This window comes from Sphaerodactylus townsendi, linkage group LG02, assembly GCF_021028975.2.
Source record: "Sphaerodactylus townsendi isolate TG3544 linkage group LG02, MPM_Stown_v2.3, whole genome shotgun sequence".
NCBI lineage: Eukaryota > Metazoa > Chordata > Lepidosauria > Squamata > Sphaerodactylidae > Sphaerodactylus > Sphaerodactylus townsendi.
This window is the reverse complement of record NC_059426.1, coordinates 105,710,553-105,734,737: the sequence shown is the minus strand read 5'-3', so window position 1 is coordinate 105,734,737 and position 24,185 is coordinate 105,710,553. Positions and strand designations below refer to the sequence as shown.

The following is a 24,185-nucleotide window of genomic DNA, read 5'->3' as shown; positions in this document are numbered from 1 at the left end:
ATGGGAATTGTAGTTCCTGAACATCTGGAGAGCCGCAGGTTCCCTACCCCTGACTTATGGTAACCCCATCAGATTTTCAAGGTAAGAGCTGTTCAGGTGGTTTGTAATTGCTTGCCTCTGTGCAATCTGCATAAACATCCTGGTAGAAGTTTATCTCATACTAGCAGTAAAGCCTGCTGTACAAAACAAAACAAAAAATACAAGCTCTGGAAAGCTGTTGGTGGGTTAACAGCATCCAACATGTTCTGCCTTTCCTCAACCCTTGGCCCTACATCACCAGCTCCCTCCTTGGAGTCCTCCTCTTCCACCCTGTTTTCCTGAAAATAAGACCTACCTCAAAAATAAGCCCCAGCATGATTTTTCAGGATTTTTGGAGGATGTTTGAAATATAAGCCCTACTCCAAAAATAAGTCCTAGTTACAGATTCCCCGGCGCAGCTGATCTGGTCACGTGAGGGGCGCAAAATCATGGAGAAAAATGGCATCCCCTGAAAATAAGCCCTAACGCATCTTTTGGAGCAAAAAATTAATATGAGACCCTGTCTTATATTCAGGGAAACACGGTAGATGCCTGCATTGGCACACAAGTGTTAATGGTCCCCACTGAGGGGGACAACCCCTCTTGGCTTTCCATCCCCATCAACCCCATGTCACCAGCTCCTTCTCCCTTCTCCTCCTGCTCCCAGACACCTGCTCCTCTTCCTGGTTGTCTGTATCACCATGCAACAGTTGACGGCACAGTTGCAGTTGTGACCCTCCCACAGGGAGTGGTCAAGAGTTGTACCTGCTCCTCCTCAGGCAGCTGCAGACAGTACAGCAATTGTAATTATTTAGCAGTGGGGGAGAAGGGCAAACATAATATGGAATGACTGCCACATTACACTGTTTTGTTTGTGTTGTTTTTTACTTGTTTTGTGTAAGTCCCACCCCGAAGCTGTGTGAGTATGGTGATTGGCTGGAAGTGACTCATGTGTGGTGACTGGCTGGAAATGAGTCATCACCACCATGCCTAGCCTTTTATATAATAGGTTATTAACCATGCAGTATTACAAGTTTAATCCAATATGATCTTTTTCTTAGAATTTATTTCATTGTATGATCATGTACTACTTTACATTTATTGTTTCGGTTAAAAAGACTTAGTTCTCATTAGCCTTCCCTTAAATCACTTTCCCTTAAATCACTTTCAAGTCTGATAATTTCTGTTATTACTGTATTTAGCAAGTATTAATGAAACTGAAATCCAAGTGAGAATTGGATGGGGGCAGGGAGATGCACACACAATACTGTCTAAAGTTTAGGTGCTTAATAGGTAACATTTTTAGCAGAAACAGAAAAACAGTTCAATGGTATATTGTCACGCAGCACCAATATATACAATCAGTACTGGAATAATGCACTGCAAGCATTTAACTCTGTAATGCAGAGATTAACCACAAAGAAGGCCTTCTGATTATCACCAGCTGCTGTCTTACTACTCCAGCTGACATCAAGTAATAAATCCTTGCCAAGTATTTACATGATTAATGAAGGGAAAATACACACAAAATATGCTGTACTCTTTTGACAAATCCATTGGCTGTTTATATGAAACCTTAGAACACAGTGTCACACTATAAAACTAGAAACAGATTTTCAGAGATGTTATAGCAGAGTGGCTGAGACTGAGTCAGGAACCAGGAATTCCCCAATTTGAATGTAATATCCCCGCTAAATTAGCTGTGCAGTTCTAAGTAGAGTTGCACACCTCTAAACCTATTGACTCCAATGGATTTAGAAGTGTGTAACATTGCTCAAGAGGATATTGTAGGCAACTACTAAGAAGTAACTTTATCTCAGGATTAGAATTAGATAATTTGCATGGGATGGATCACAGCTCAGTATTGAAACACAAGCCCAACACTGGCAGTTGCTATGACTGGGAATGTGGCTGAATCTGACAGCTAAATATTGTAGCGGGAAGCTGCCACTTTGTTTTACCTTTTGTTCATGCTGTAATAATTACATTAAAGTTTGAGGCCACTGTCTGCTTGCCTAACACATACCTTTTAGTGCCATCATCCTCACAGCTAACCTGCTGATGACAAAAAACAAAGGAGGAAGAAACCAACAGGCTGGAGATAAATACAGCTTGTCTTATTTATGATGGTGGTGAAAATGACTGCCTAGCAAAAGGGACCTTTCACATAAATAAAGTCTGAGGATCAATCTCTAATAGCTCAAGTTAGAGGATCTCTGGCTGCAAGCTGGAAGTCTTAAATCCCTGAAGAGCTGTTGCCAGTAAGGATAGACAATATTGAATTTTTAAAAATATATAATTAAAAAGTATTTATGTACTTTTAATTGAAGGTTCAACAATATTGAGCTAGATGCACCACACACAGGACTGACTAAACCAGCTTAGTACAATCTATATATATAAAAAGCTAACAGTGACTTCGTTAGTCACACCCTAACGCCGAAACGGCTGGACTGATCGTCCCCAAATTTTCACATGACGTTCCTCCCTGTTCTGGGCAGGTAATTGGACCTTCAAAGCGCTGAAAGTCCATACCTGAGCCAGGTAAAATGTCTTTTTCCTGGCACACCAGGCCATGAAGCTGGCTCTGTTTAACTGTCACCCTTAGAATGTTCGTTCAGCATGTCTGTGGCCTGAGGGCTTGGTATGAGGGCTTAGAATGTTCACGCAGATGGGCAGAGATGAGAAGTGAAAACAGTAAATAGGTAACACTGTTAGGTAATACGAGTGCAAGTGAAACACATACACACTTTGCCGTGTGAGACATCAGGTGGGGTCCCCCCCCCAAGCAGGTTACTTTCACTCTCTGTGCCTCACCCACTGCTACCACACAATACACATCCAGCTCATCCTCACACACCTCGCCCTGCCCTCCCTCACATCCAACCACCACTTACCCACTTCCTCACCCATATTCACCACAGCTCTCTTTTACTAAAAGCGAGCTGGAGTTTGCCTTTTTCTTCTAAGAAAATCCACGGGGTGGGGGCGAACCAACACTACAGGCTCCACTTCTTTTGCACATGGCCCTTTAAGAACCCAGAGAGCTGGCCTCGATCTGAGCGCCTCACCACCCTGCCTCTGCTGCCTGACTGGGATAGCTTCCTTGCCCCAGTTCTGCCTTACCCAAGCAAGGACTGTGTGTGTCAACCAGCCTAATGGACAGCGGGATTCGCACTCTGGACAGTTCCGCTGTGGAATGGAAAGGGTTACATTATACTAAAAAAACAAGACACCACCATATAGCAATGTGAATTGAAAAGGGAAAGAGGGATTCCATTTGACCACCCCAAAAGGCTATGCTGCAGATCATTGGACCTGCTTGGACATCTGTGTGGGTTGCAGACTGTGATGAGAAGGACAATTGCCACAGCAACGCGTGGCTGGGCCCCGCTAGTACATTAGATGAACTATTATTCTTTATATTTTCAGGCATGTAATCATGTGTCTTGGTGCACATCATGGAAATGTTGACTTCCTGTGCCAGGGTGACCATTTCTAGCTGTTGTAACTCATGATTCATATTTCTGTTTATGCTTTAATTCTTTGCTCACACTTAGAACAGGATCCCTTTTCTCCTGTTAAGCTGGATGTCCTTAGCTGTCAAAGCTTCAGAGGGCAGCTTTAAAAACAAACCTATAACCATCCCAAAAACCAAAAGTTTAAAAAAGTCACAAGCAAAAGAAACCTTTCTAAAAAAATTCCGCTATAAGCTAAATTTGTGATTTTGGTGGCCTGCAGTTTTGGAACATTTGAGGCTTGCAATCATGCCTAGTTCTTCAGAAACCTGTTGATCACTGCTGGCAAGTCAGACCTCAAACTCTAAATAGCTCAGGCCAAAGGAAACTGGCTCAATCCAAACTAAAATGAGTTGGAAAATGTGCTTTGAATGTGTATAGCAATAAAAAGGTGCTGATCCTGCTCCACTGGCCAACAAAAACACAGAGCTAAGGATTCTGAAACTACATCCTCCCTATTTGTGGCATGGTAGAACCTTCCCGGTGGACACTGCTGGCCTGGAGATTAAGGCAGCTTTATCTTGCCGTTTAAAAATCTGTTTCTAAGAACTTGGTTTAATTTTTTTCTGCAGACATTGGGAAAATAAAGGCCCAGGGAACTGTGACAATGACATAGGAATAGAGCTATGCAGAGCACTGAAATAACATCCATCATGTCATGCAATCATAGAGCACCGGAGTTCCTGCCCAGTTTTCTTCCAGCTTCTGTAATTTCACCAGGCATTGCAGGATAAGCACACCCTTTCTAGCATACAGGGTTTGTTCATTATTTTCAGTGGTTTCCAATCTCCATCTGCCTTGCCAGCCTATTTGAAATTTCAAACACTTCCTGCCTATAGCTGAATCTTTTTTCTAGCCAGGACGAATGCACTCCCATCAGCCATTCTGAGGGGCCCACTATATGAAGATCACATTCCAGGATGGATATTGTATATGTGGATAGACAGAACCTGAAACAGATCATATGGTCTTGTTTTGTCCATGTTATGATCTACTTAGAGAAAACGACTGTATCCAATCCTGAGAAATTTAGCATCTGTTAACAGAACCAAGGTTGCACCACTTTTACCGGTATTAAAGGATGATGATATCTGGACTACTCTAGCTACAGAAAAGATCTTCTTGGTGATGACTGTGCGTAAGGAAAAGATTAAATATATATGATGGGGTTAAGAATATGTGCGAGTTAATCTCAAATTTAGAAATAAATCAGAATTTTAAATATATAATAATATATAGAATGGATGGCGGTGATAATGGTGATGGGAAAAAAAAGAAAAATAATCTCACTTGAGACTTTAGATCAAATGAGTCAACCGTTAAAAAAAAGGGAAACAAGGCAATGCTGATGCATTTTCTACCATTTTCTCAGTTATAAGGACCAGAAATTTGTATTCAAGTGGCAAGGAGGAAAAACAGAGACAAGGGAGATAGTCTTATGACCCTGAGTTCTGTGCTAGGTTCTGATTTGGTAACCCTGACACACTATCCAGCAATACAAACAGTACACTATGCATGAAAACAAGAGCACCAACAAGGCACTCCTACAGGGTTATTTGCTATCCTTGGTGTAGTGCTGCATCCAAATACACTCCATCATTCTTTCAGCTTCCAACACACAATCATGACTTTTCTTATCTACTGTAGTGATGTGGTGCCAACTATGTACCCTGTGGTGCAAACTGAGACACAGGAATGATGCAACTCAGGGAAAGGATATGGGAACACTAATATGTTCTCCATATTCTGTTTTGCATAGTACCAGCAGACCACAGGGGCTGAACCAACTACTGATGTTCAGAAGTGACCCTGGAAATGTGTAGTGATGACAGTATTCAGTAGACAATTTAATCACATCCTAGGCTGGATTTTTTTTTCTTTTTTTTAATCAAAAAGCCTAATAAAGTCCAGTGGACAGGTTCATAAAGCTGACGATTCAAAATCTTATTGCTGTATACCCCACTGTAAGAACTGCAGAAAAAAAAATAAACACACAAACTGAAATCTAGGCCTTCCTCCAAAAATCACCAGTAAGAACAACAATCATAAAGAAATAAGAAGGATGCTTATGAGTCTCTTAGGCTCAGAAAGCAGAGTTTTGCAGACCTTAACAGTCAGGATTTCTGGTAATAATGCAGTGTGCTGTTCTACCGTCCCTTTTAATGTAGCACAAATACGGACCTGGCAGCAATATAAAAATATCTTCTGAACAGCTTCATGCAGTGTTTTTTAAATGTTTCAAACCTTTCCACTCTAAGGTACAGCTTCTTCCTAGCTTTTAGTCACTGGCTTTATAAAATAAGCTGGATGCCTCTGAGATAAGAGCTTTGGTCCACAAGTTGATTTGGGGGTCATTTCTTCCACTTTTGCTTTGGGGCTTTATTCTTGAATTTCTTCTCCTGTTTTGGTCCTATTACAGCTTCTGATTTTCTTTTTTTGTCACTGAAGAAAACATAAAACATGAAATAAATATACCACCACAAAGATTCTGAATTTTTAAAAAATCAAATTCTGCAACCTGTTCATATTAAAAACACAGTGAAGAAGGTTTGACCCCCCCCCTTTAATATAATTCACTTTTTTTACTAGGCCTGTGCAAGAGCGAAAAGCTGTGCAAGACCCCTTGAGTCTTGCTCTTAACAACTGGAAGTCACTCAAGATGTCTGCATTCAGTGCTCACAAATTTTCAGACCTATTTAAACAGCAGCAATAAGGTCTAGTAATTTAAAATATTTTTTAAAGATGATTCCTTATCAACTACCATGCAGTCATAATTAAAGATACATCACACGGTAGAAAGCAGTAACAAGGATGCATGTTTGTTTTTCTCAGTTTCCTTGGAAAAGTTTGAGTTGAATTAAATTAATTCAGTTGCACTCCATTCATTATTCTATACACTATCTTGTCTTTATTGCACTGCTCTCCACATCTGTCATTCTGTTTTACTTGTCTGTCATGTAAATTACTCTATTATTTTATGCTTTCTCTAATTGAGGTAATCCAATTTTTATATATTGTTTGTATGCATTATACTGTTTTACTGGGTGATCCACCTTGAGCCTCTGTGAGGAAATCAAAACATCCATCCGTCCGTCCGTCCGTCCGTCCGTCCGTACATACGTACATATGTCAGGACAAATTTAAGGAATCTAATATTATCAGTCAATCATATACTATATTTAACCAGCAAAAAGTGACAAGTGTTTCACCATGGAGGCTGCAGCAGCTGACAAAAAAGTACACCAGGTTGGCTTCATGATAACAAAATACCAGCAAAACATTTATTGGGAATCAACCAGCATTATTAAGAACATATATGGGAGCCAAAGTCATATGCACCTTCCTCCTAAACTGAAGGACAGTATGCATTTCAAGGGGTTTTAACATGCCTGTTCTCCCAAGTGACAAAGACCCTGCCTTCTCATTTTACTACAGAAGGTGAGAGGAAACCTCATGAATGGCTGTCGAAGTTAGTAACCTGAACATGAGCCTATTTTTTATTTTCAATGTGAGGACCTGGCCAACATTCAATGAGGAAAATATATTATAAATCATAATATTTACATAAACTAAATATTATGATTTATAAGCATAGCTAAAGGCCTTCTACTGCAACAACTCACTTTCTCCACTGGTTCATTTAATTCTTCAGTTTCATATTATTGCTGAGATGCTGGATATACTCAGCAGGACAAACTCCTTTTGAAGAAAGCGAGCCCTCAATTGCCTACTGCATTCACCTTTTCAGACTGATAATGGAGGTGTTCTGTCCTGCTTTGGTCAGCACTTCGTTCCATTCTTCATCATCACCTCGGATTACGTATCTAAATGTGAAGCAGAGATTTTTATAATCCTTTCAAATGGATGTTAGTTCAGGAAAAATTAATTCTGCTCCTCTCCAGCAAGAAATACTGGGTTCAAACCTAGCAGTTGTGTATGCAATAGGCTAAAAGAATCTCATCAATCTTTTGCTCTCTCCAAGATAGTCACCACTGAGGAGGAGACACTATGCAGGATGATTACTGAAGAGTGAAGGGCACATTTCCCAAACTAAATTAAGTGTAACAGATTAAGACAGCTCAGACATACAGGATGTTCAACTTCAGTAGCCTTAAGAATATGAAATGAAAGCCACAAAATATTAGACTCTCAATATTCAAGCTGGGTTTATATGTTACATATGACCTTCCAGAATTTGACAACAATTCAATGCTCCTACAAAAGGAGGAGGGGGAGTCCACAGCAAGAGACTCACATTTGTCAGGAAAACTAGTTCCAAGTCAAATAGCACCTTAAAGACCTTCCTTAGCAGCCTTTCTGATGAAGAGAGTTTTGACTCTTGAAAGCTCATACCCCAAAAATCTTGTTGATCCTTAAGGTGCTCTTGGACTTGGATGGCACTCTGCTAATGCAGACTTACATGGCTAACCACCAGAAACTATCTTCAGAATAGTCTTCAGACATGTTTAACATTTCCCCACAACAAAGTGGCCCTGGCACTCCCTCTCCAGTGAAACACTAGTCATGTCCTGTCTTGATACGGCTTCATGGAAAACTATGGAGATGCAATTATTTGGCAAACCTCAGCAATGCAGCAGAAGACAACATGCCTCTTGCTAAACACCTTTTGGCAAGAGTTTGGCAAAGTCAGTCCTGAGGTACTTGAAGCCTGGCTTAATATGAAGCCTCTAGCTTCCTAGTCTGTTTAGTACTCTATATCAACATATCAAAGTGCCTTTGCCAACATATTAGATCATGCCCTTTCCATTTGCAGGCAGCCAAACAGCACTGATATCAAGGCAAGACTTGTTTTTCCTGCAGCATTCTTGATTTTTGGTTAATTTTGAGGCAAAGCGGTTTAGGCCAATTGTGTCAGGTCTTCTGGAAATACAGTATTTAGTGCTAGAGAGAGGTGGAGGAGGTGCTTACTGTGAAAAGTTGAGATCTTTCAGCTTCCCAATCTCTTGCTTGTGTTTTTCCTGAAATTCCTTTGCTGCTTCTTCCTATACCAGGAAATTTTTTTTACATATAACATACACAGAATAGATCAGTCTTATCAAGACAATACAAAATCCTAACAAAACACAACAATCTGGTGACTCAAGTGTTAACATCCCAGTAGACATGTTCTGCTTAATCTATTTAATACACCTATCTATTTTAAGTGACAGCTGATATTGCCTAGGAAGACTGTCCCACCAGAATACCCCCAAACACCATGGTTTTAAATTGTATGCTATACAGCAATAAAGGAAATGACAAATATTTTCTGCAGAAAAAAAGCCCAGCATTCTATTACGCAGAGAGATCAGTTAGATGTCTCTGGCCAAGATGGCAGCAATTTTCCCAGCTGCCCCCAATACTTGACGTTCAGGCTGAAGGTGTTTCTGGACATTTTTATCATAAACAAAATCCAATGATCAACTTACAGTCCATGGACTGTGAATTAAAGCACTATTTATCTGGTCTGAAGGGGTAAAAATGCCAGTCTCCCTGGAGCTCTAATATTTGAGAATTTATGAGAATAAAATTACCAAATCTTCATTTAATGATTTCAGAGTTGGCTCCATTACAACTTCCTTTGTTGTTGCCATCTGCTCTTCCACAGCTTTTTCTTGGATAGTGTTGAATAACTGACAAAAACCAGAACCAAAGAGTGATATAACTTACTTTTGTCACCAGTAAGATGCTTCACATAATACAGAGGCCACATACTCCAGAACTTCTTCATTCCCCTTTCCATTAATTTATTAATAATAATAATAAGCCTTTATTTGGCATAACAATAATCATAACACAATAAAAAACCTGAGATAAAAGGTATACAAATACAAAGGTTTAAGATAAAATATAAATTATTGATTGTGCATCACCTCCAGTAAAAATTGTGCAACCAATTCACAAGTTTCATTGTCAGAATTGTCCAGAAGGAAAGGAAGTCTACCTGATTCTCCCATTTCACTAGGTATCCTAGAAAGAATATTGGAATATTTTGATCTAATCTTAGCAGATTTAGGGCAGCAAAGCAGTTGATGTGCCAATGTTTCAATTTGTTGTTCACCACAAGAGCATACCCTTTCGCTAATTTCCAAGTTGTTAAATCTACCAATTAATAAAGCGGAGGGGAAAACATTGAAGCGAAGCAAGTGTGAGGGCTCTTCTCTGCATTGGATTAGTCAAAAAATACAAATAGGGAGCCATCCTGTTTTGATATTGGGGTATTGAAAGATGTGAGTGTGAACAAGTTTTCATAGCAGCCCTAAATAAATTAATCCATTCGCTTTCCAACAATTTTTGTTTTAACAAGTTGTAGGATTCTGAGCTAGATAGCGGGAAAAGCGAGTCGAGAGATATACCAAGTGATTCAATCTTTCTTTCGATCAGAGAGAACCATGGATTAGCCTGAGTATCAGACAAAAGTAGGTGAATCAGCGAGTGCTCATCATGTGAGAAATGCAGGCGAAGCCAAAATTTAAAAGCTCTCAACCAAGCCCTATAAACTAATGAATTTTGGCCCAGTTCTAAACAGAGGGCCGCATACGGTACACAGTTTGGCAGGCCCATAATTTTACGGAAAAATTTGGATTGGACAGTATTCAAGGAGTCGTCAACTGCTTGGAGCCTATCCATAAAGTAACTGCGCTTCTATCTTAGAGTTAAAGATTTTTAGTGCTGCTGGGACAAGGGAGTGGCCCTTTCCATAAAAGAAGCGTGCAATGGCAGAATAACTGATGGTAGCAGCTGCAATAGCAGCTTTTTTGTGGGGTAACCAGGAGAGGTTATAAGAAAATGTAATTCCAAGATATTTGTATTGGTTAACCTGCACCACTGGCACTTTATTAATCGCCCAGTTATGTTTTTTGTATTGTTTGGCAAAGATCAAAATCTTGGTCTTTTGATAATTGATGACTAGTCCGTTATCTGTACAGTACTTCCCACATCTATTCAGCAGTCGACTAAGTCCAACTTTTGAGCGAGATAGAAGGATGGTATCATCAGCATATAGAAGTATTGGAATATGCCTTGAGCCTAATTTAGGGGCACGGTTATTAATTTCCAATAAGGCTGATGGAAGGTCACTCAAAAATAAATTGAAAAGGGTTGGTGCTAACACACAGCCTTGCCTCACACCTTTAAAGGTAGAAATAGAATCAGTCATGAGACCTTCACGTGAGCACTTAACTCTGCAGTTTGTGTTGGTATAAAGTTGCCTGATTAGAAAAAGAAGTTTATTGTCTATTCCTTGTATAGCCAATTTATTCCAAAGACGTTCTCTAGAGACTTCTGTGTCCAAATACCGTGCTGCCTTCTAAATCAACTAAGGTAAAGCATAAAGTTTTGCTTCTTGGACTCTTTGGAGTATTTTATTAACCAAAATGCTGTAAGAAGCATGGCATCAGGTCGTAACTGATGGGGATTTCCCCACTGGTGAAGTTTCTTCAGGATCTTGCTCTGGACTGACCAATGATGTTCATGGATGAATCGGTCCAGGCCTCGTAGTTTGGGAGTACAGAAGTGTCTTAGCATATATTTTCCCAATGACTGATGTCAAACTAATTGGGCGGAAGTTGGCAGGATCCGATGGGTCACCTTTTTTATAAATAGGTACAATGACTGCAGATAGCCAAGGCTTAGGAATGAGGCCTGAGTCATTGATTTGGGTGAATAGATTGGCCAAATGGGTGCCCACCACTCTATATGCGACTTCAGTATCTCTGGGGAAATTATATCTGGGCCAGAGGCTTTACGGGGTTTCAATTCAGTTATTAGATCCATGATTTCCTGAGTTGTAACAGGAGGCCATTTGGAATCATCTAATGATGGAGATGGATGATAAATGTTACTGGTCTCTTCCTTTTGGAACAGCTTTGCAAAATGATCTATCCAAACCTCAGGGAGAATAGAAGAAAACGCCCTCATTTTATTGGAGTCAAGTCTGTTTGTCAAGGCCCAAAACTGTCTTGAGTCATTGGAGATTACAGCTTGATATAAGCGATCCCACTGATTCTGCGCATACTGGACCTGTTTCTCTTTCATTAAAGAATGAAGAGTAGTTTTATATTGAACTAGCTGATTGCGCGACACAGGATTACTAAATCTCTTGAATTGTTGGTAAGATGCACGAATTAGTTTGTTTAATTCACGGCACTCTTTGTCAAACCAGGGGGCACCTCTAGTGCTGTATGGGGGTTTCTGTTTAACGGACTTTACAAGATAGTCTGTGATATACTTGATTAATGTTTCAAAATTGCCAATTGCCACACAAGGCGAATCTGCCTTATAAAAAGCACTTAAGAGATTACCTAGATGCTGAGAATTAATTAGCTCATTGGCGGTAAGGGCCAAATGGGATGTCCAGAAAAGCGTAGGTAAATACTCTTTAGATGTATTCATAGGAACGTCCACCCCCTCTTCCTGATGGAGAACAAGGTTAAGTGAGAGGTGATCTCCTAGTAGAAGGTCTCCTATCTTAAAAGACCTTTCCATTAATTGATACTGCTTAATCAATCAAAGCTAAAACGTAAAAGGCTTGGCATAGGCAGCACCACTGTTCTTTGGGAATTATCAATTTGCAGCCAAACTTTAGCTCTCTAAGCAGTAGAAAGCCAGGATCTTAATTTATATAACCAACTCGGGAAACAGGAATCCTATTCTCTGATATCCCGCTAAGGCTCAAATTAAATGTGAAACTACCACCTTCACAGTAAGAATGAAGCTTGCATTTGTGTGAGGCATTTTGAACAGACAAACCCCAGGAAGGAAAAAGGTTGCACAACACCACCACCTCCCGCCCAAATTCCAGCCCCCCAAAAGATCTTTTGGAGGGGCTGGAATTGGGGGGTGGGGGTGGCAGCGGCTATACAACCCTTTTCCTTCCTGGGGTTTGTCTGTTCAAAATGCATCACAGAGGAAGATTAAATGCAACTGAATGCCCTGGCTAGTTAGACCTCCAAAAACAGACAGTCCTAAGAATCACTGGGGCAAACCCTGATGGTAAAGTGTATGGTCAAAGTAAATACCAAGTTGCACCCAAAGGTTCCATAGCTCTAATGAAGCAAGACACCTTGCATTAGAAGGGGCCTCCATATTGAATAGCATCTTCCAACAAAGGATCTAGTCACTGCCAATTTCTACCATTTGGTTAATATTAAGATTTCAGCAGTCCTTCCAAAATGGTTGATTGTTACCTGAACAACTTTGCGTATGATCCGGTTAAAGAGACCCATCAGCTGACCACTAGGCAGTTCTATCTCTTTCTCCAATTGATCCACAGATTTGTGCTGCAAGCCAATCCCAAGAAGAAGAGCCTGCATTTATTAAAAAAATGTCCTTTCATTGTCTCAGTATGACACAGTACGACACACCTCATTTTGACAGGGGTAATTAGGCTCCTCAGTCGCCTCATTTAAAACAGTTTCAGTTACAATTCTGGGTTTTTAAAAAAATCTATTCTTTTTCTCTGCATCCAACAGAACACTCGCTCCTTGCTCCTTTTGAACCGCTTTCATTTAATCTTCTGTCCAGTTCCCTCAGCCCCATGCTGTTGATAGGCTTGAGTGAGTTGGAGCATGTCTTCACAAAGAAAGGGAAGCCTCAGATAACGGGAATTTGGAATTCTACACAGGCGCTCCACAGTGTGTTTGGTGGCTGAGCGCGGTGGGGAAGGGGGAGGGGGAGTTTGCTACCAATCATACTGTAGACGCTATACTGTGTAATATGTGTTAACCGATAGTTATTATTTGGTATAGGCCTTGATAACAGCCTAAAGAAATCTAGCAAAACTCTAAATAAGGAGCTGAGCAAGCATGGCCAGTTTCTGGATGACAGGGTCATTGAACATCCCCACATATACCACAATGAGCTTCAAGAAGGAAGAGACAAATAAAAGTTCAACAAATATTTAAGTGATTAAAGCATACAATATACTGAGGCAATTCTAATATAGGCAACTCACTAAAAAGACACAGGCTGGTATGCAAATATGCCATGATCAGTGAGAGGAGCTAAATTAATTTGGCTGTCACAGGAAAGAACCAGCATATAGATAAAAATTAAGGTACCTACAGACTGTGTAGCAGAAAGGGTTATGTCTCCAAGCTGACTGAGAAAGTGCATCCTTGCAATAGTAGGGATCATGTCCATAATTAGATGATAATCAACCATGTTCCTTGAATACATCTCTAGTCTCTTCAGATCATATGGAATAAAAACAGCTTCTAATTCACTACGGCTGATTGCTGAGTGAGATATGAATTATTTGAAAATTGAGAGAAAAAGAATTAAGAGATTATATGAGCTAAACAGGAACCAGCTATTCAAAATTATACCACTTCCTCCAAATCTTCTTGAGGGAACAGCAAGAAATAGGGAACAAAGAGAGCAGAAACATGAGCATACATGATGAAAAAAATGTAAGCCAGTCTGCTATTTTAGGCTAAGGTTAACATGGATGCCTGGGCCTGAAAACGAAGACTGCTGGCATAAAGAAAACAAACTTCTACAAAGACCTACTGACTACATTTTTCAGAGTTCTGTTTCATTTTTTTTCTGCCTTCATGTGGGTCAACTAATAAATTAAAAAGCACATAATAAAATCACAGTTTAAAAACAATTAAAACACATAATTATAACCAGACCTAAAGTACATAAGAAACATAAGAACAATGATTAAAACATTAGCCAGAAAGAAAGGATCACTGCAGGCATAACAGGTGAAACAAAAAAGTAATCATTCACTAGTGGCAGATTGTGACAGAAGGGGAGGACAAATCTCCCGGGGAGTGAGATCCAGAGTTCTAGTGCCACAACTGAGAAGACTCTCTTCCAGGTTGCCACCCACTGAATCTGAGAAGGTGGGGGGCACCTGAAGCAGGGCATCCAAAAGTGGCCATAATAGTCATGGAGGTTCACAGGAAGTAGGCAGTTTTTCAGGTATGTTGGTCCTAAACCATACTGAGCTTTAAAGGTCAGCACTAGTACACTCCACATTTGGAGCCAGTGAAGATGGGCCATGTCTGGAATGATATGGTTTCTATAACACACTCTAGTCATCATTGTGACTGCAGCATTCTGCACCAGTTGAAGTTTCCAAATATTTCTACAGGTAGCCCCACACAGAATGCATTAGAATAATCTAATCTAGGTGTAACCAGGGAACAGAGGCCAGAACCTTTCTGCCAAGTAAAGGCTGCATCTGGCTAAACCAGTTGAAGCTGATAAAAGGAACTCCTAGCCATCACTTCCACCTGCTTAGTCCAGGATTCAAGAACAACCTCAGATTAGAAACCTGTTCATTCAAGGAGTGTGCAATTCCATCCAGAATGGGTTATACCTTAAACCCCATGTCAAACCTTCTGTTCACCAGCAGCACCCCCATCTTATCAGGACTGAACTTCAGTTTATTAGCCTGCATCCACTCCAAAACTGGAGTGGTCAGTTCAAACACTTTGTAAGAAACCCAAAGGCATACACTTACGGGGTTGTGGGTACTCCTTGATATTCCGGTTCTGTAAAATATTCAAAGCTAATGAAGGTGAGAAAGTGCTAAACTGAAATGACAAGAGAGACAGAAACCTCCTCCTGAAATCTGCAAAAGAAGTGGAAAATAAAAAGTTGCTACTTAAGCCTTGAGGGATAGTTTATAATACTTGATCACACTAAAGGTGAAAGGAACAACACAGCCTCTTCAGGAACAGTTGAATAATTCTGAGATTACCTCAATGTCATGTGGAGAGTTTCTTGTCTAAAATCACCACTATGGAAAAATCCACAGAGCTCAACATGTCAGAGTGAAGCTCAGATTTCTAGAAGTATCAGTTTCCACATGACACTGAGGTAGCAACAATTATTGTGCAAGACTATTTCCAACTCCAACAATCCCCAAAATGTTGTCCTCAGCTTGGTCACCTTTCCAGAAGGCAGTCAGCCAGCTCTCCTGCTCATTCTCCTCGTCTTCATTCAGCATCTTCAGCATGATGCAGGAATGCTCCCCAGTCAGATCATTCTAGAAATCAAGGCATTGTCTTTGCAACATTTTACGAGGTAGTATGTATTTTTTTAGTAACCAACTGTTTAATAACAGGTTTCTCTCAGGGAGAGAATCAGCAACAGTAGAAGTTGAACACTTAACCAGCATTTCACAGTAAAAATGATAACTGCAAAGAACTTTTCAAGCCTCTACTGAAATGACTAAAAGCTGTTTTTTTTCAAAACTTAACCCAGAAGTTCTATTTGTAACACAACATTTATAGTAATGCTGTCAATCACTTAAGACATTGAGTTAACTAGTCTATTAAGATAAATGGTATGCATGTTACCAAGACCTCGAAAGAGCTAACTTTAATAATACTGAAGTCAGTCAGCGTAGGATTATCTATAACTCAATAAACAGAAGTTACCATGTTGTTAGACAACCTATTGCAGAGACATGGCAGAATGAAAACAGCCTAAAAAATAAGCAAACTTGCAACCCTACTACTCATTAAATTGTACCACCTCTAAATCAAACAACGTGCTTATTGTTAACTAATCTGATGACTAAACTGAATAATGACTGCCATTGTAATTTAGACTGTCACTCTGTAGAGTAGGTAATTGGACCAGGACCAGGAAATTAGACTTACTGGAGTCTGCCTCAGATAAACTGGTACTAATCCAACTCGTTTCCAAAACCTAGTAAAAGGACAAACAAAAGAAACTTGGTTGTATTTTAAAGCATACAAAGTTGCTTTGAAGACTATCAAAAATCCATATCTTCAAATTACACACTCATTTTTGCAGACTTTTGTGGCAACCTCAGAAATTACCTTGCTTTCTTTCAATGCATTTTTGGCACTGCTTCCAAAGATGGCTTGTTTAGTTCTCCTGCAGTCTCAGATGCCCTCACTAATGCCATCCACAACTATGTTTGACTGTTTAGAAAGTGTTGTGGTGCCCTCATATTGACTATATAATCCCTGACAGAGTAAAATTAATCATGGGGCTAGTCCAGGAAGGAGAAGGAGCAAGAAACAACAAAGGTCATGTGAGCTACCCTGCCACCTGAAGCTGAATCAGACCATCAGTTCATCAAGGTCCATGAAGGCCAGTGCTGTTTACTCAGACTGGCAGTGGCTCTCCAGGATCTGAGGTGAGTCTTTCATATCACCTATTATCTGCTCGTTTGAATTGGAGATGCTGGATTCCTTCTGCATGCTAAGCAGATGATCTGCCACTGAACCGTGACCCCTTCTCAAAGGTGAGCAACATAATCAAGTCAAGGTAAACATTTCCTCAACTTTGCCACTGAAATTTCCAGAGTATCACTGCTTTTGATGTGAAAATGGAAACTATAAAATATTCCGACACAGGGGTGTTTAGAATCCTCAGGTACATGGGAGCTGCCCCTTCATGCAGTTCAGGCTCTTGTGCTGCTCCTTTATATTTCAATAGGTCCCACATTGGAAAACAGACTGTCTCAGTATCCATTTATTCCAAAAAAGCCAATCTAAGCAATCCAAGCATGCTGTTACATACACACTTTGAATTAATCAGGTTGTTTCTCAGCAATGTGTATAGATATAATTAAAAAATTAGCAAGGCATTGATTCCCCTTTTCCTCTTTCACATTGGTGCACAAATGCAGCTGAACTCTTACTTGAGTAGCCTTGGTGTCAAGCCATAACACACGCCAAGGTAGTCGAGTTCCTCTGCTTGCCTCTCACTCAGTTTGAAAAGGAGAGGAGGCAAGTCCTTCCGAGGCATCACCACTTCCTCCAATAAACTGACAGCCTAAAGCAACAAGAGAACAGTTGGCTTAACAGGAGAACAGGAGTTGGAGTTGCTTAAGATGTGCCTCCCCACCAATATCACCCTGCAGCAAGAAATGCCAATCACACACAGTTGCATACCTCGCTGCTCACAGTAGTAATTTCTCTTGGCTTCTGGGCAACTTTCTCTTCCAAGCAAGGAAACTTGCCTTCATAGTACATCTGTAGCAAGCGCAAAGCCCTGCTACCATAACCCATCTGGTGAAAGACATTTTGAATAAAAGGAGAAATGCATTTGAATCAAAAGAGAAGAACATTGAAAAGATTACTATTCAAGACTAGTCAACATTTATTTGCCATACCAGATACTCTCGGTTCACAGAAGCAGCTAATAGTCACTCAGTAAACACAGATCGTTAACATGTTACAGGAGAAGCATTTGCTTCTTAACTGCACTGACACACCTAAGGATGCAGCTTAACTTCTGGAATAGGCAATTCTACTACGACCCAGTTTTGGAATGCCATTACTGACTTTGAAACAATCATTCCAAAGGCTGTTTCTATAGAACCTGGCACATACCTGAATAGCTCTACAGAGATTACATAATCACTGACTAGTACTTCCAATCACTAACTGCTCATGCTTGAGTGTTTCGCCTGGCCTATGGTTGAGGCAGTGACAGTTTTTTCACCCAGCCTACCCCTATTTCTCTTCCCTTAGTTATTTACTGTTTGTGGTTGTCCCCTTTTTTCCTTTTCCTCTCCTTTCTTGATAGGTTATCTCTGTTCTTCCCTTTCAAAGTTAAGGACACCAATTGGAATTTTTTAAGGTTTTTAATATATGTTTTACATATTATATTTATTGAATTGTGTTTTCTGGTAGTTGGCTGCCCTAAGCTGACTATAGTCACAAAAGGGTGGAAGAGAAATTGAATAAAATTAAATTTAAAAATACAAATAAGTTTTTATTTATGCCTTAATGCATTGCTATCAGGCTGCCCTACAACATAAGTCTCTCAACAAGCTAAGTTACAGGAGAGTGTACATTACCCCTTGATAATCAGGATGGACTGCGATGCGAACAATTCTCCCACCAGAGAGACTGCCAAAATCTGGATCTTGGAACTATGAAGAGATAAAAGGAGAAGGTGACAGTCATTCTGACTTGACTCAAAAAGCATTCATGATGTATGATGAGCCAAGCAAATATAAATCAAGCCACTGCTTTTATACCTGCTCTGAAATGGTCCATGGTATAAGATCTCCTGATGCTTTCTTCCCTCTAGAAATACTATTCATAATGGATTGACGGGCGATCTCACCCTCTAAACACACCTGTCAAAAGCAGAGGGAAAATGAAGCAGAGAGAGAGAGGTCACATGCTGCAGTGTGGTGTCTGAATCAGCCACTGAAGAGGGTAGAGGCACTTCCAAACAAAGCTCTTCTAAAATAATGATGTTAATGCTCACAACAATAGTATGGTATAGTAGTCTCAGCCAGTTCAGACTCCTATTAAGCTCCCATAAATGAGAAATCCTAGTTGTAAGAATAAAAATGTAAAAGTTGCTTGAAACTTTTTAAATGAATAGGCTATTTTGTTTGTTACAACTTCAACCAGTTATTTATGACTGCAAATCTGTACTAAATTGAGCCCTCAAAATAAATATGTTGCATCTAGTCACAAAATAATGTTCTCCTTTAGACTAATTTTATCTGACCATGCTAAAATCTCTGTGATATGGTTTCGCAGATATGATGGTATCAGACGCTCAGGGCCTTGAAGGTTAAAACCAAAACCTTGAACCTGATTCAGAATTCCACTGGCAACCAGTGCAGCTGTTACAGTGCAGATGTCATGTGCTCTCTCACCAACACTCTAGTGAGAAGGCTGGCCTCTACATTTTGGACCACAGTCAGCTTCTGAGTCAGTCTCAAGGGCAGGCCCGTGTATAGCAAGTTACAGTAATCTAGCCAGGAGGTGATCATCTCATGGATCTCTGTGGTCAGGTCAGAGCAGGATAGGTATGGGCCCAAGCGTCTAGCCTGTCAGAGATGGTAAATGGCCACCCTCACGAGATTTGTCACTTGGACCTCCATAGATAGGGAGTCACACCCAAGCTTTTAACAGATGTGGCTGATTGTAATACCACATCATCAAGTCTTGGCAGTTGGAAATCCTCCACCAACCCTCTCTGACCTAGCCACAGGACCTCCGTATTCGATGGATTTAACTTTAACCTACTCTTTTCAAACCAAACAGCCACAGCCTCCAGTCACTGTGCCAGAATATCTGGGGCAGCAACTGGCTGGCCATCCATCAACAGAACAAGCTGAGTGTCATCAGTGTATTGATGGCAACACAGCCGAAAACTCTGGACAAGCTACACTAGGGGCCATATATAGATGTTACACAATATAGTAGAGAGGATAGCCCTTTGTCGTACTCCATAAACAAGTGTATGCCATCAGGACATCCCCCTCCCCAAGTGTCACCTGCTTTCCCTGGTCCTGAAGAAATGAGGTCAGCCATTTTAAGGCTGTACCCAAGATCCTAGCATCGGCGAGGTGGTGGGTCAGAAGATTGCGATCGACCATGTGAAATGCTGTGGTGAGGTCTAGTAAAATCAGTAGTGGAGCTTATTTGCGATGGCAACTAGCACAGTCTCTGTCCTATGGCCAGGACAGAGGCCAGATTGGAAGAGATCCAGAACTGATGTGTCCTCCAGAAATACTTGTAGCTATTCCACAACCACCCTCTCAATTACCTTTTCCAGAAACAAATTCAAAAATGGATGGTAGTTTGCCAGATCCATATGATCTAATGATGGCTTCTTCAAGGGTGGACATGCCACTGCCTCTTTTAACTCCCCGGGAAAACTCCCTGAGATAGGGAGTGGTTGACAATTTCTAGCAGGGGGCTCTGTGATGCCCCATGACTGGCCCTCACCAGCCATGAGGCTGCAAGCACTCTGACAACATCAGATGGAGAGAGTAGATCAAAGTGATCCAATATAGGACAAGAAGACAGCCAAGGGACCTCTAGTTCCTTTACTGTTTCAATCGTAAGTGGGAGGTCATGGTGGAGCAACAAGACTTTATCTGCCATGGTTCTCCTCAGGCAGGCATAAATAAACCCGTTGCCCAAAGGTAGTTTACAAACTGCAGTGATCTTTCCAGTTCTTCATCAGTCAGAAATCAGTTTCTACTAAACTGATACTAGAAAGACTGAAACTTATTGGACATCCTAATTGAAACACAAAATGAATAATGGCAGCATGCTTTGTGCTTTCTAGCTTGCTGCAAGTTCTGTACCTCGCTCCAGATGACTAAAGCACAATGCCATGCATCTTTCTGCTGTATTTACAGGTCATGTAAATACAAAAAAATTCTCTCTCTCACCTGAACAACAGCAAGCACCTCTGGCAAGGAATTCTGGGTTGGTGGAACTGGTGGCAGAAGGCAAAAGAGATGATGAGCAGGAGCATCTGAAAGCATCTGGAGGTCATTGGGAGAATTCTGGAACAACACAATCATGCTAGGAGTTAACTCTCTAGCACACATTCCTCTCTGTTTCTTTAATTAATTTATTTGTTAGATTTCTATACCACGCTCTCTGCCAAAGTGGGCTCAGAGTGGTTCACAATATAATGTAATAAATACAAAGTATCATATCAATTCATAAAACCAGGTATAAATATCATGGATATCAAATCATAATCCCAATAAAACCAAATATACAATGGCATCGCCAACACACAATCTATCCCTGCACTAACATACAAATAGGACAAATAACCCTAACTCAATAAAATCAGGGAATAATAATACACCATGAATGATAATAACAGAAGTTATCCCATAAAGGGGCAAGCAAGTACAGGGTTGGATCCTGAAATCCATGTGTGAACAAATCAGAGATCCTCCTTGTATTCGCTGCCCTCTTGAAGGCACCACTGACTCCAAGAAAACTGATCTAGCTCTGGATCTATGCAGACTAATAGTGACAGAAGTCACTGGACAACATTAAGAAGGTGCAAGAAAGCAGAATTAGTCCCCCCACCCCCTACATGAACTTAGCTGGTGAGAGAGCCAGAAGGGCAATCTTGCTTTTTCCTTCATGAAAAGTCCCCCAACCTACATGGCTATTAAGTCTCCATGAGTCCTGAAACACTGAGAATCAGCCTTCCCAGGGTCAGAAGCAAATGATGGGGAGGGAGAGAGGCTCCATGACTGTCTGTATCTTCTGCTGGATCCAACCCAATAGTAACACTGTTTTTGAATAAATAATTGGTTCATCAAACCTATAATCATTACTTACAAAGATTTAGAACTTATCCAAACCTATAAGCACACTATATTCATTGCTTTGTTCACACAAATTTCAAGTAAGGTGGGAAGGAGTGATTCCTGCTGATTTCCCCTTCTTGCTGCCACTAAACCCCCCCCCCCCCCTGCCCAATTTCCTAAGGTAACCCCCTGACTTTATAAACAGCTTTTGGGAAGGCTGGTGATAGGATTTAACCTCTTTCTTAAAAATATCAGCGGTAATACACTGTTTTCTTTTCACAGATTTACACCTTTCAACAGTTCATATCTAAATGGAATGTCCTCTGTTCACCTATTTTTTCAGTATACACCGGAAGCCTTGAAACCACAACGCACAACTAAACCAGCAATGCCAATCTAAGTCCACTAATTGTTATATTACAGGCTATAAAAATAAAACTCTGAGAATATGCTGCCAGTATATGCCAGGAAGACAGTCAACATGATAGAGCAATCAATCAGTGATTTCTGCTTCCACATTTATTTAAAATATATGCCCATAAAAACATTCAAGATGACTATGCTGTCTACACTTCACTGTTCCCTGACCCATTAATGTATGATTTCTCTAATTAATAGCTAAAGTTTCCTAAATACATTCTATAAATTCCATAGCTATTTTCTTCAGAAGACAACCCAATATCACACTAGGCTCACATCCTTCCTTCAGAAGCTACCACACTTCCTAGGCCTATAGCAGTTACACTGAATATCCACCTAGTGAAAGAAATAGCAAAGACTTCTATTCTCAGTAAAGTTAACACTTATGAAAAAAGATATTTTCTTTTAATTTTTTTATTAATTTATTATGTCATTAATTAAAACGCAGTGTACAAAAAAATTAAGAGAAATACTGTCTTCAATCAGCATTTCTCCTTCTCTAATTTTATCTAGCTATTTATTTCTGTGTTGTTTCCTCAGTTTCCAAGCTAGCCATTTTCCAGGTATATTGGCTAATTCAAAATCCTGTTGTTTTACTTCTTGCAATTTGTCTATTGATCTCATCAGTTAATATCATGTCCACCTGTTGCTGTAATATATTCAATCTTAATAAAGTATTCTTGTTTTTAGGTTTCCTTATTAACTTTGCTTCTTCTTCCTTAATCATCTCCTAGATTTCTCATAGCTTTTGTTCCTTAACTCTTTTTTAATGTGTGTTACACATCATAATTCTTCTCATACAGGCCTAACTGGCATCCCAAACGACCTTATGGCCAACCTCATTGTCTACCGGTATATTCCATTTGAAAAATTCCTTCAATTTTGACTTATAGTCCTTCACAATATTTTGTCTCGTAATAAAGCACTATTTAAAGTCCATCTAAAATTATGCTCAGTCTTTGACCTTTTAACTTTTAATAAAATCTTGGTACTATACCAAATGTTTAAATATATCATTAAATTCTTGCATTCGTCCTATGGAATCTTCCAAAATTACCATCAAATCATCAGGATAAGCTTTAATTTCATATTCTTTTTTTCCAATCCTAAGATCTTTTATTATCTTCTCTAATATCATTCATACATATTTCTGATATCATAATAAAAAGTAATGGAGAAAGGGGATATTCTTGTCTTGTACCTCTACTTATTCGAAACTAGGGGTCATTTCTCCATTTATTATTAAGTTAGTGGTCTATGGTCTGAAATTATACCTGGCAAAATTTCAGCATTTACAGTCATTAGTTTGCTTTGCCCTGACACTCAGAATCAGTTCTAGACCATGATTTGTGTCTTGCTGAGAAAAAGGTAAATTCATGCACTTTATTACTATTCCTCCACATGACTACAAATCTATACTTTCCACAAGATAAAGGAACGAACATGGTAATTTCCCCTTTTTTTCCTTCCTCCATTTTCCTATCTACTATTGAGTATGAAACCCCATCTCCCACCATGATTATTTCTGAATATAAAAATTCTTCAATAGTTTTTAAGTCTCAAAAAAAAATTCTTTTCCCCTACTTGGAGTATAGTTCCCAATCAGTAAAACTTTAACATCATTAAGTGAGATTTCAATCAACAAGTATCTACCCATTCTATCTGACCTTAACAGTTGCAGACTATCCTTAATGTATAGGAAAACTCAATTTTTCTTGTATTTCTCATAAGTGGCCATAAGAGTTCTGCTAGGGCGCATGTGGTTTGGTCAGAAGTCTCATCAGAAGCACATCAACAAAGATTATTTTTCTAGCAATGCAAACAATCGAATGAGAGAACAAAAAGCGGGGGGGGGGGGGGGCGGACAGTTTATGCCCAATGTTTTCCCTTGTAGAGCTTTTATTGGGAAGTCACAAATCCACATTTCCCACAGAATTCCAAAACAGGAAGAGAAATAACACCACTAACCTTGTAGTGAGAGGCCACATACAGAGCCATCAGCCTCTGAAGAAAAGCTTCTGATGCTCTGTGATAGCAGAAGAGGGTGTCTCTATTTACATAATACCTAGATGCTACAGGTTAAGGAGAAAAACTACTGAAAGAGGCAACCCACAGCCAAGCAAGTCTGCATCCAATTTCCATCTGCTATACTGCCATCCACGCTAAGTGCCTTGAGCAATGCTCTCCAGTAG

At 40.0% G+C, this 24,185-nt stretch overlaps 1 protein-coding gene across 2 annotated transcripts in view; it reads right to left on the bottom strand.

Moving 5' to 3' along the window:
* Positions 1 to 3,341: 3,341 nt before the first annotated feature.
* Positions 3,342 to 24,185, bottom strand: part of NAT10 (N-acetyltransferase 10) — a 40,801-nt gene continuing 19,957 nt past the window's right edge. Inside the window, exons 15-29 of one of the 2 annotated variants that reach the window (XM_048483288.1) lie at positions 23,962 to 24,058; positions 20,686 to 20,802; positions 18,520 to 18,621; positions 18,337 to 18,411; positions 17,426 to 17,542; positions 17,173 to 17,306; positions 16,160 to 16,208; positions 15,444 to 15,540; positions 15,013 to 15,123; positions 13,602 to 13,774; positions 12,725 to 12,844; positions 9,071 to 9,169; positions 8,466 to 8,539; positions 7,277 to 7,360; positions 3,342 to 5,978 (exon numbers count right to left, since the gene is read on the bottom strand). In XM_048483288.1, coding sequence (XP_048339245.1) covers positions 5,888 to 5,978; positions 7,277 to 7,360; positions 8,466 to 8,539; positions 9,071 to 9,169; positions 12,725 to 12,844; positions 13,602 to 13,774; positions 15,013 to 15,123; positions 15,444 to 15,540; positions 16,160 to 16,208; positions 17,173 to 17,306; positions 17,426 to 17,542; positions 18,337 to 18,411; positions 18,520 to 18,621; positions 20,686 to 20,802; positions 23,962 to 24,058 — 1,540 coding nt within the window. In that variant the 3' untranslated portion in view covers positions 3,342 to 5,887. Of the gene's footprint in view, positions 5,979 to 7,276; positions 7,361 to 8,465; positions 8,540 to 9,070; positions 9,170 to 12,724; positions 12,845 to 13,597; positions 13,775 to 15,012; positions 15,124 to 15,443; positions 15,541 to 16,159; positions 16,209 to 17,172; positions 17,307 to 17,425; positions 17,543 to 18,336; positions 18,412 to 18,519; positions 18,622 to 20,685; positions 20,803 to 23,961; positions 24,059 to 24,185 lie in introns of those variants that run through there. The other variant, XM_048483289.1, reaches the window with a different exon arrangement.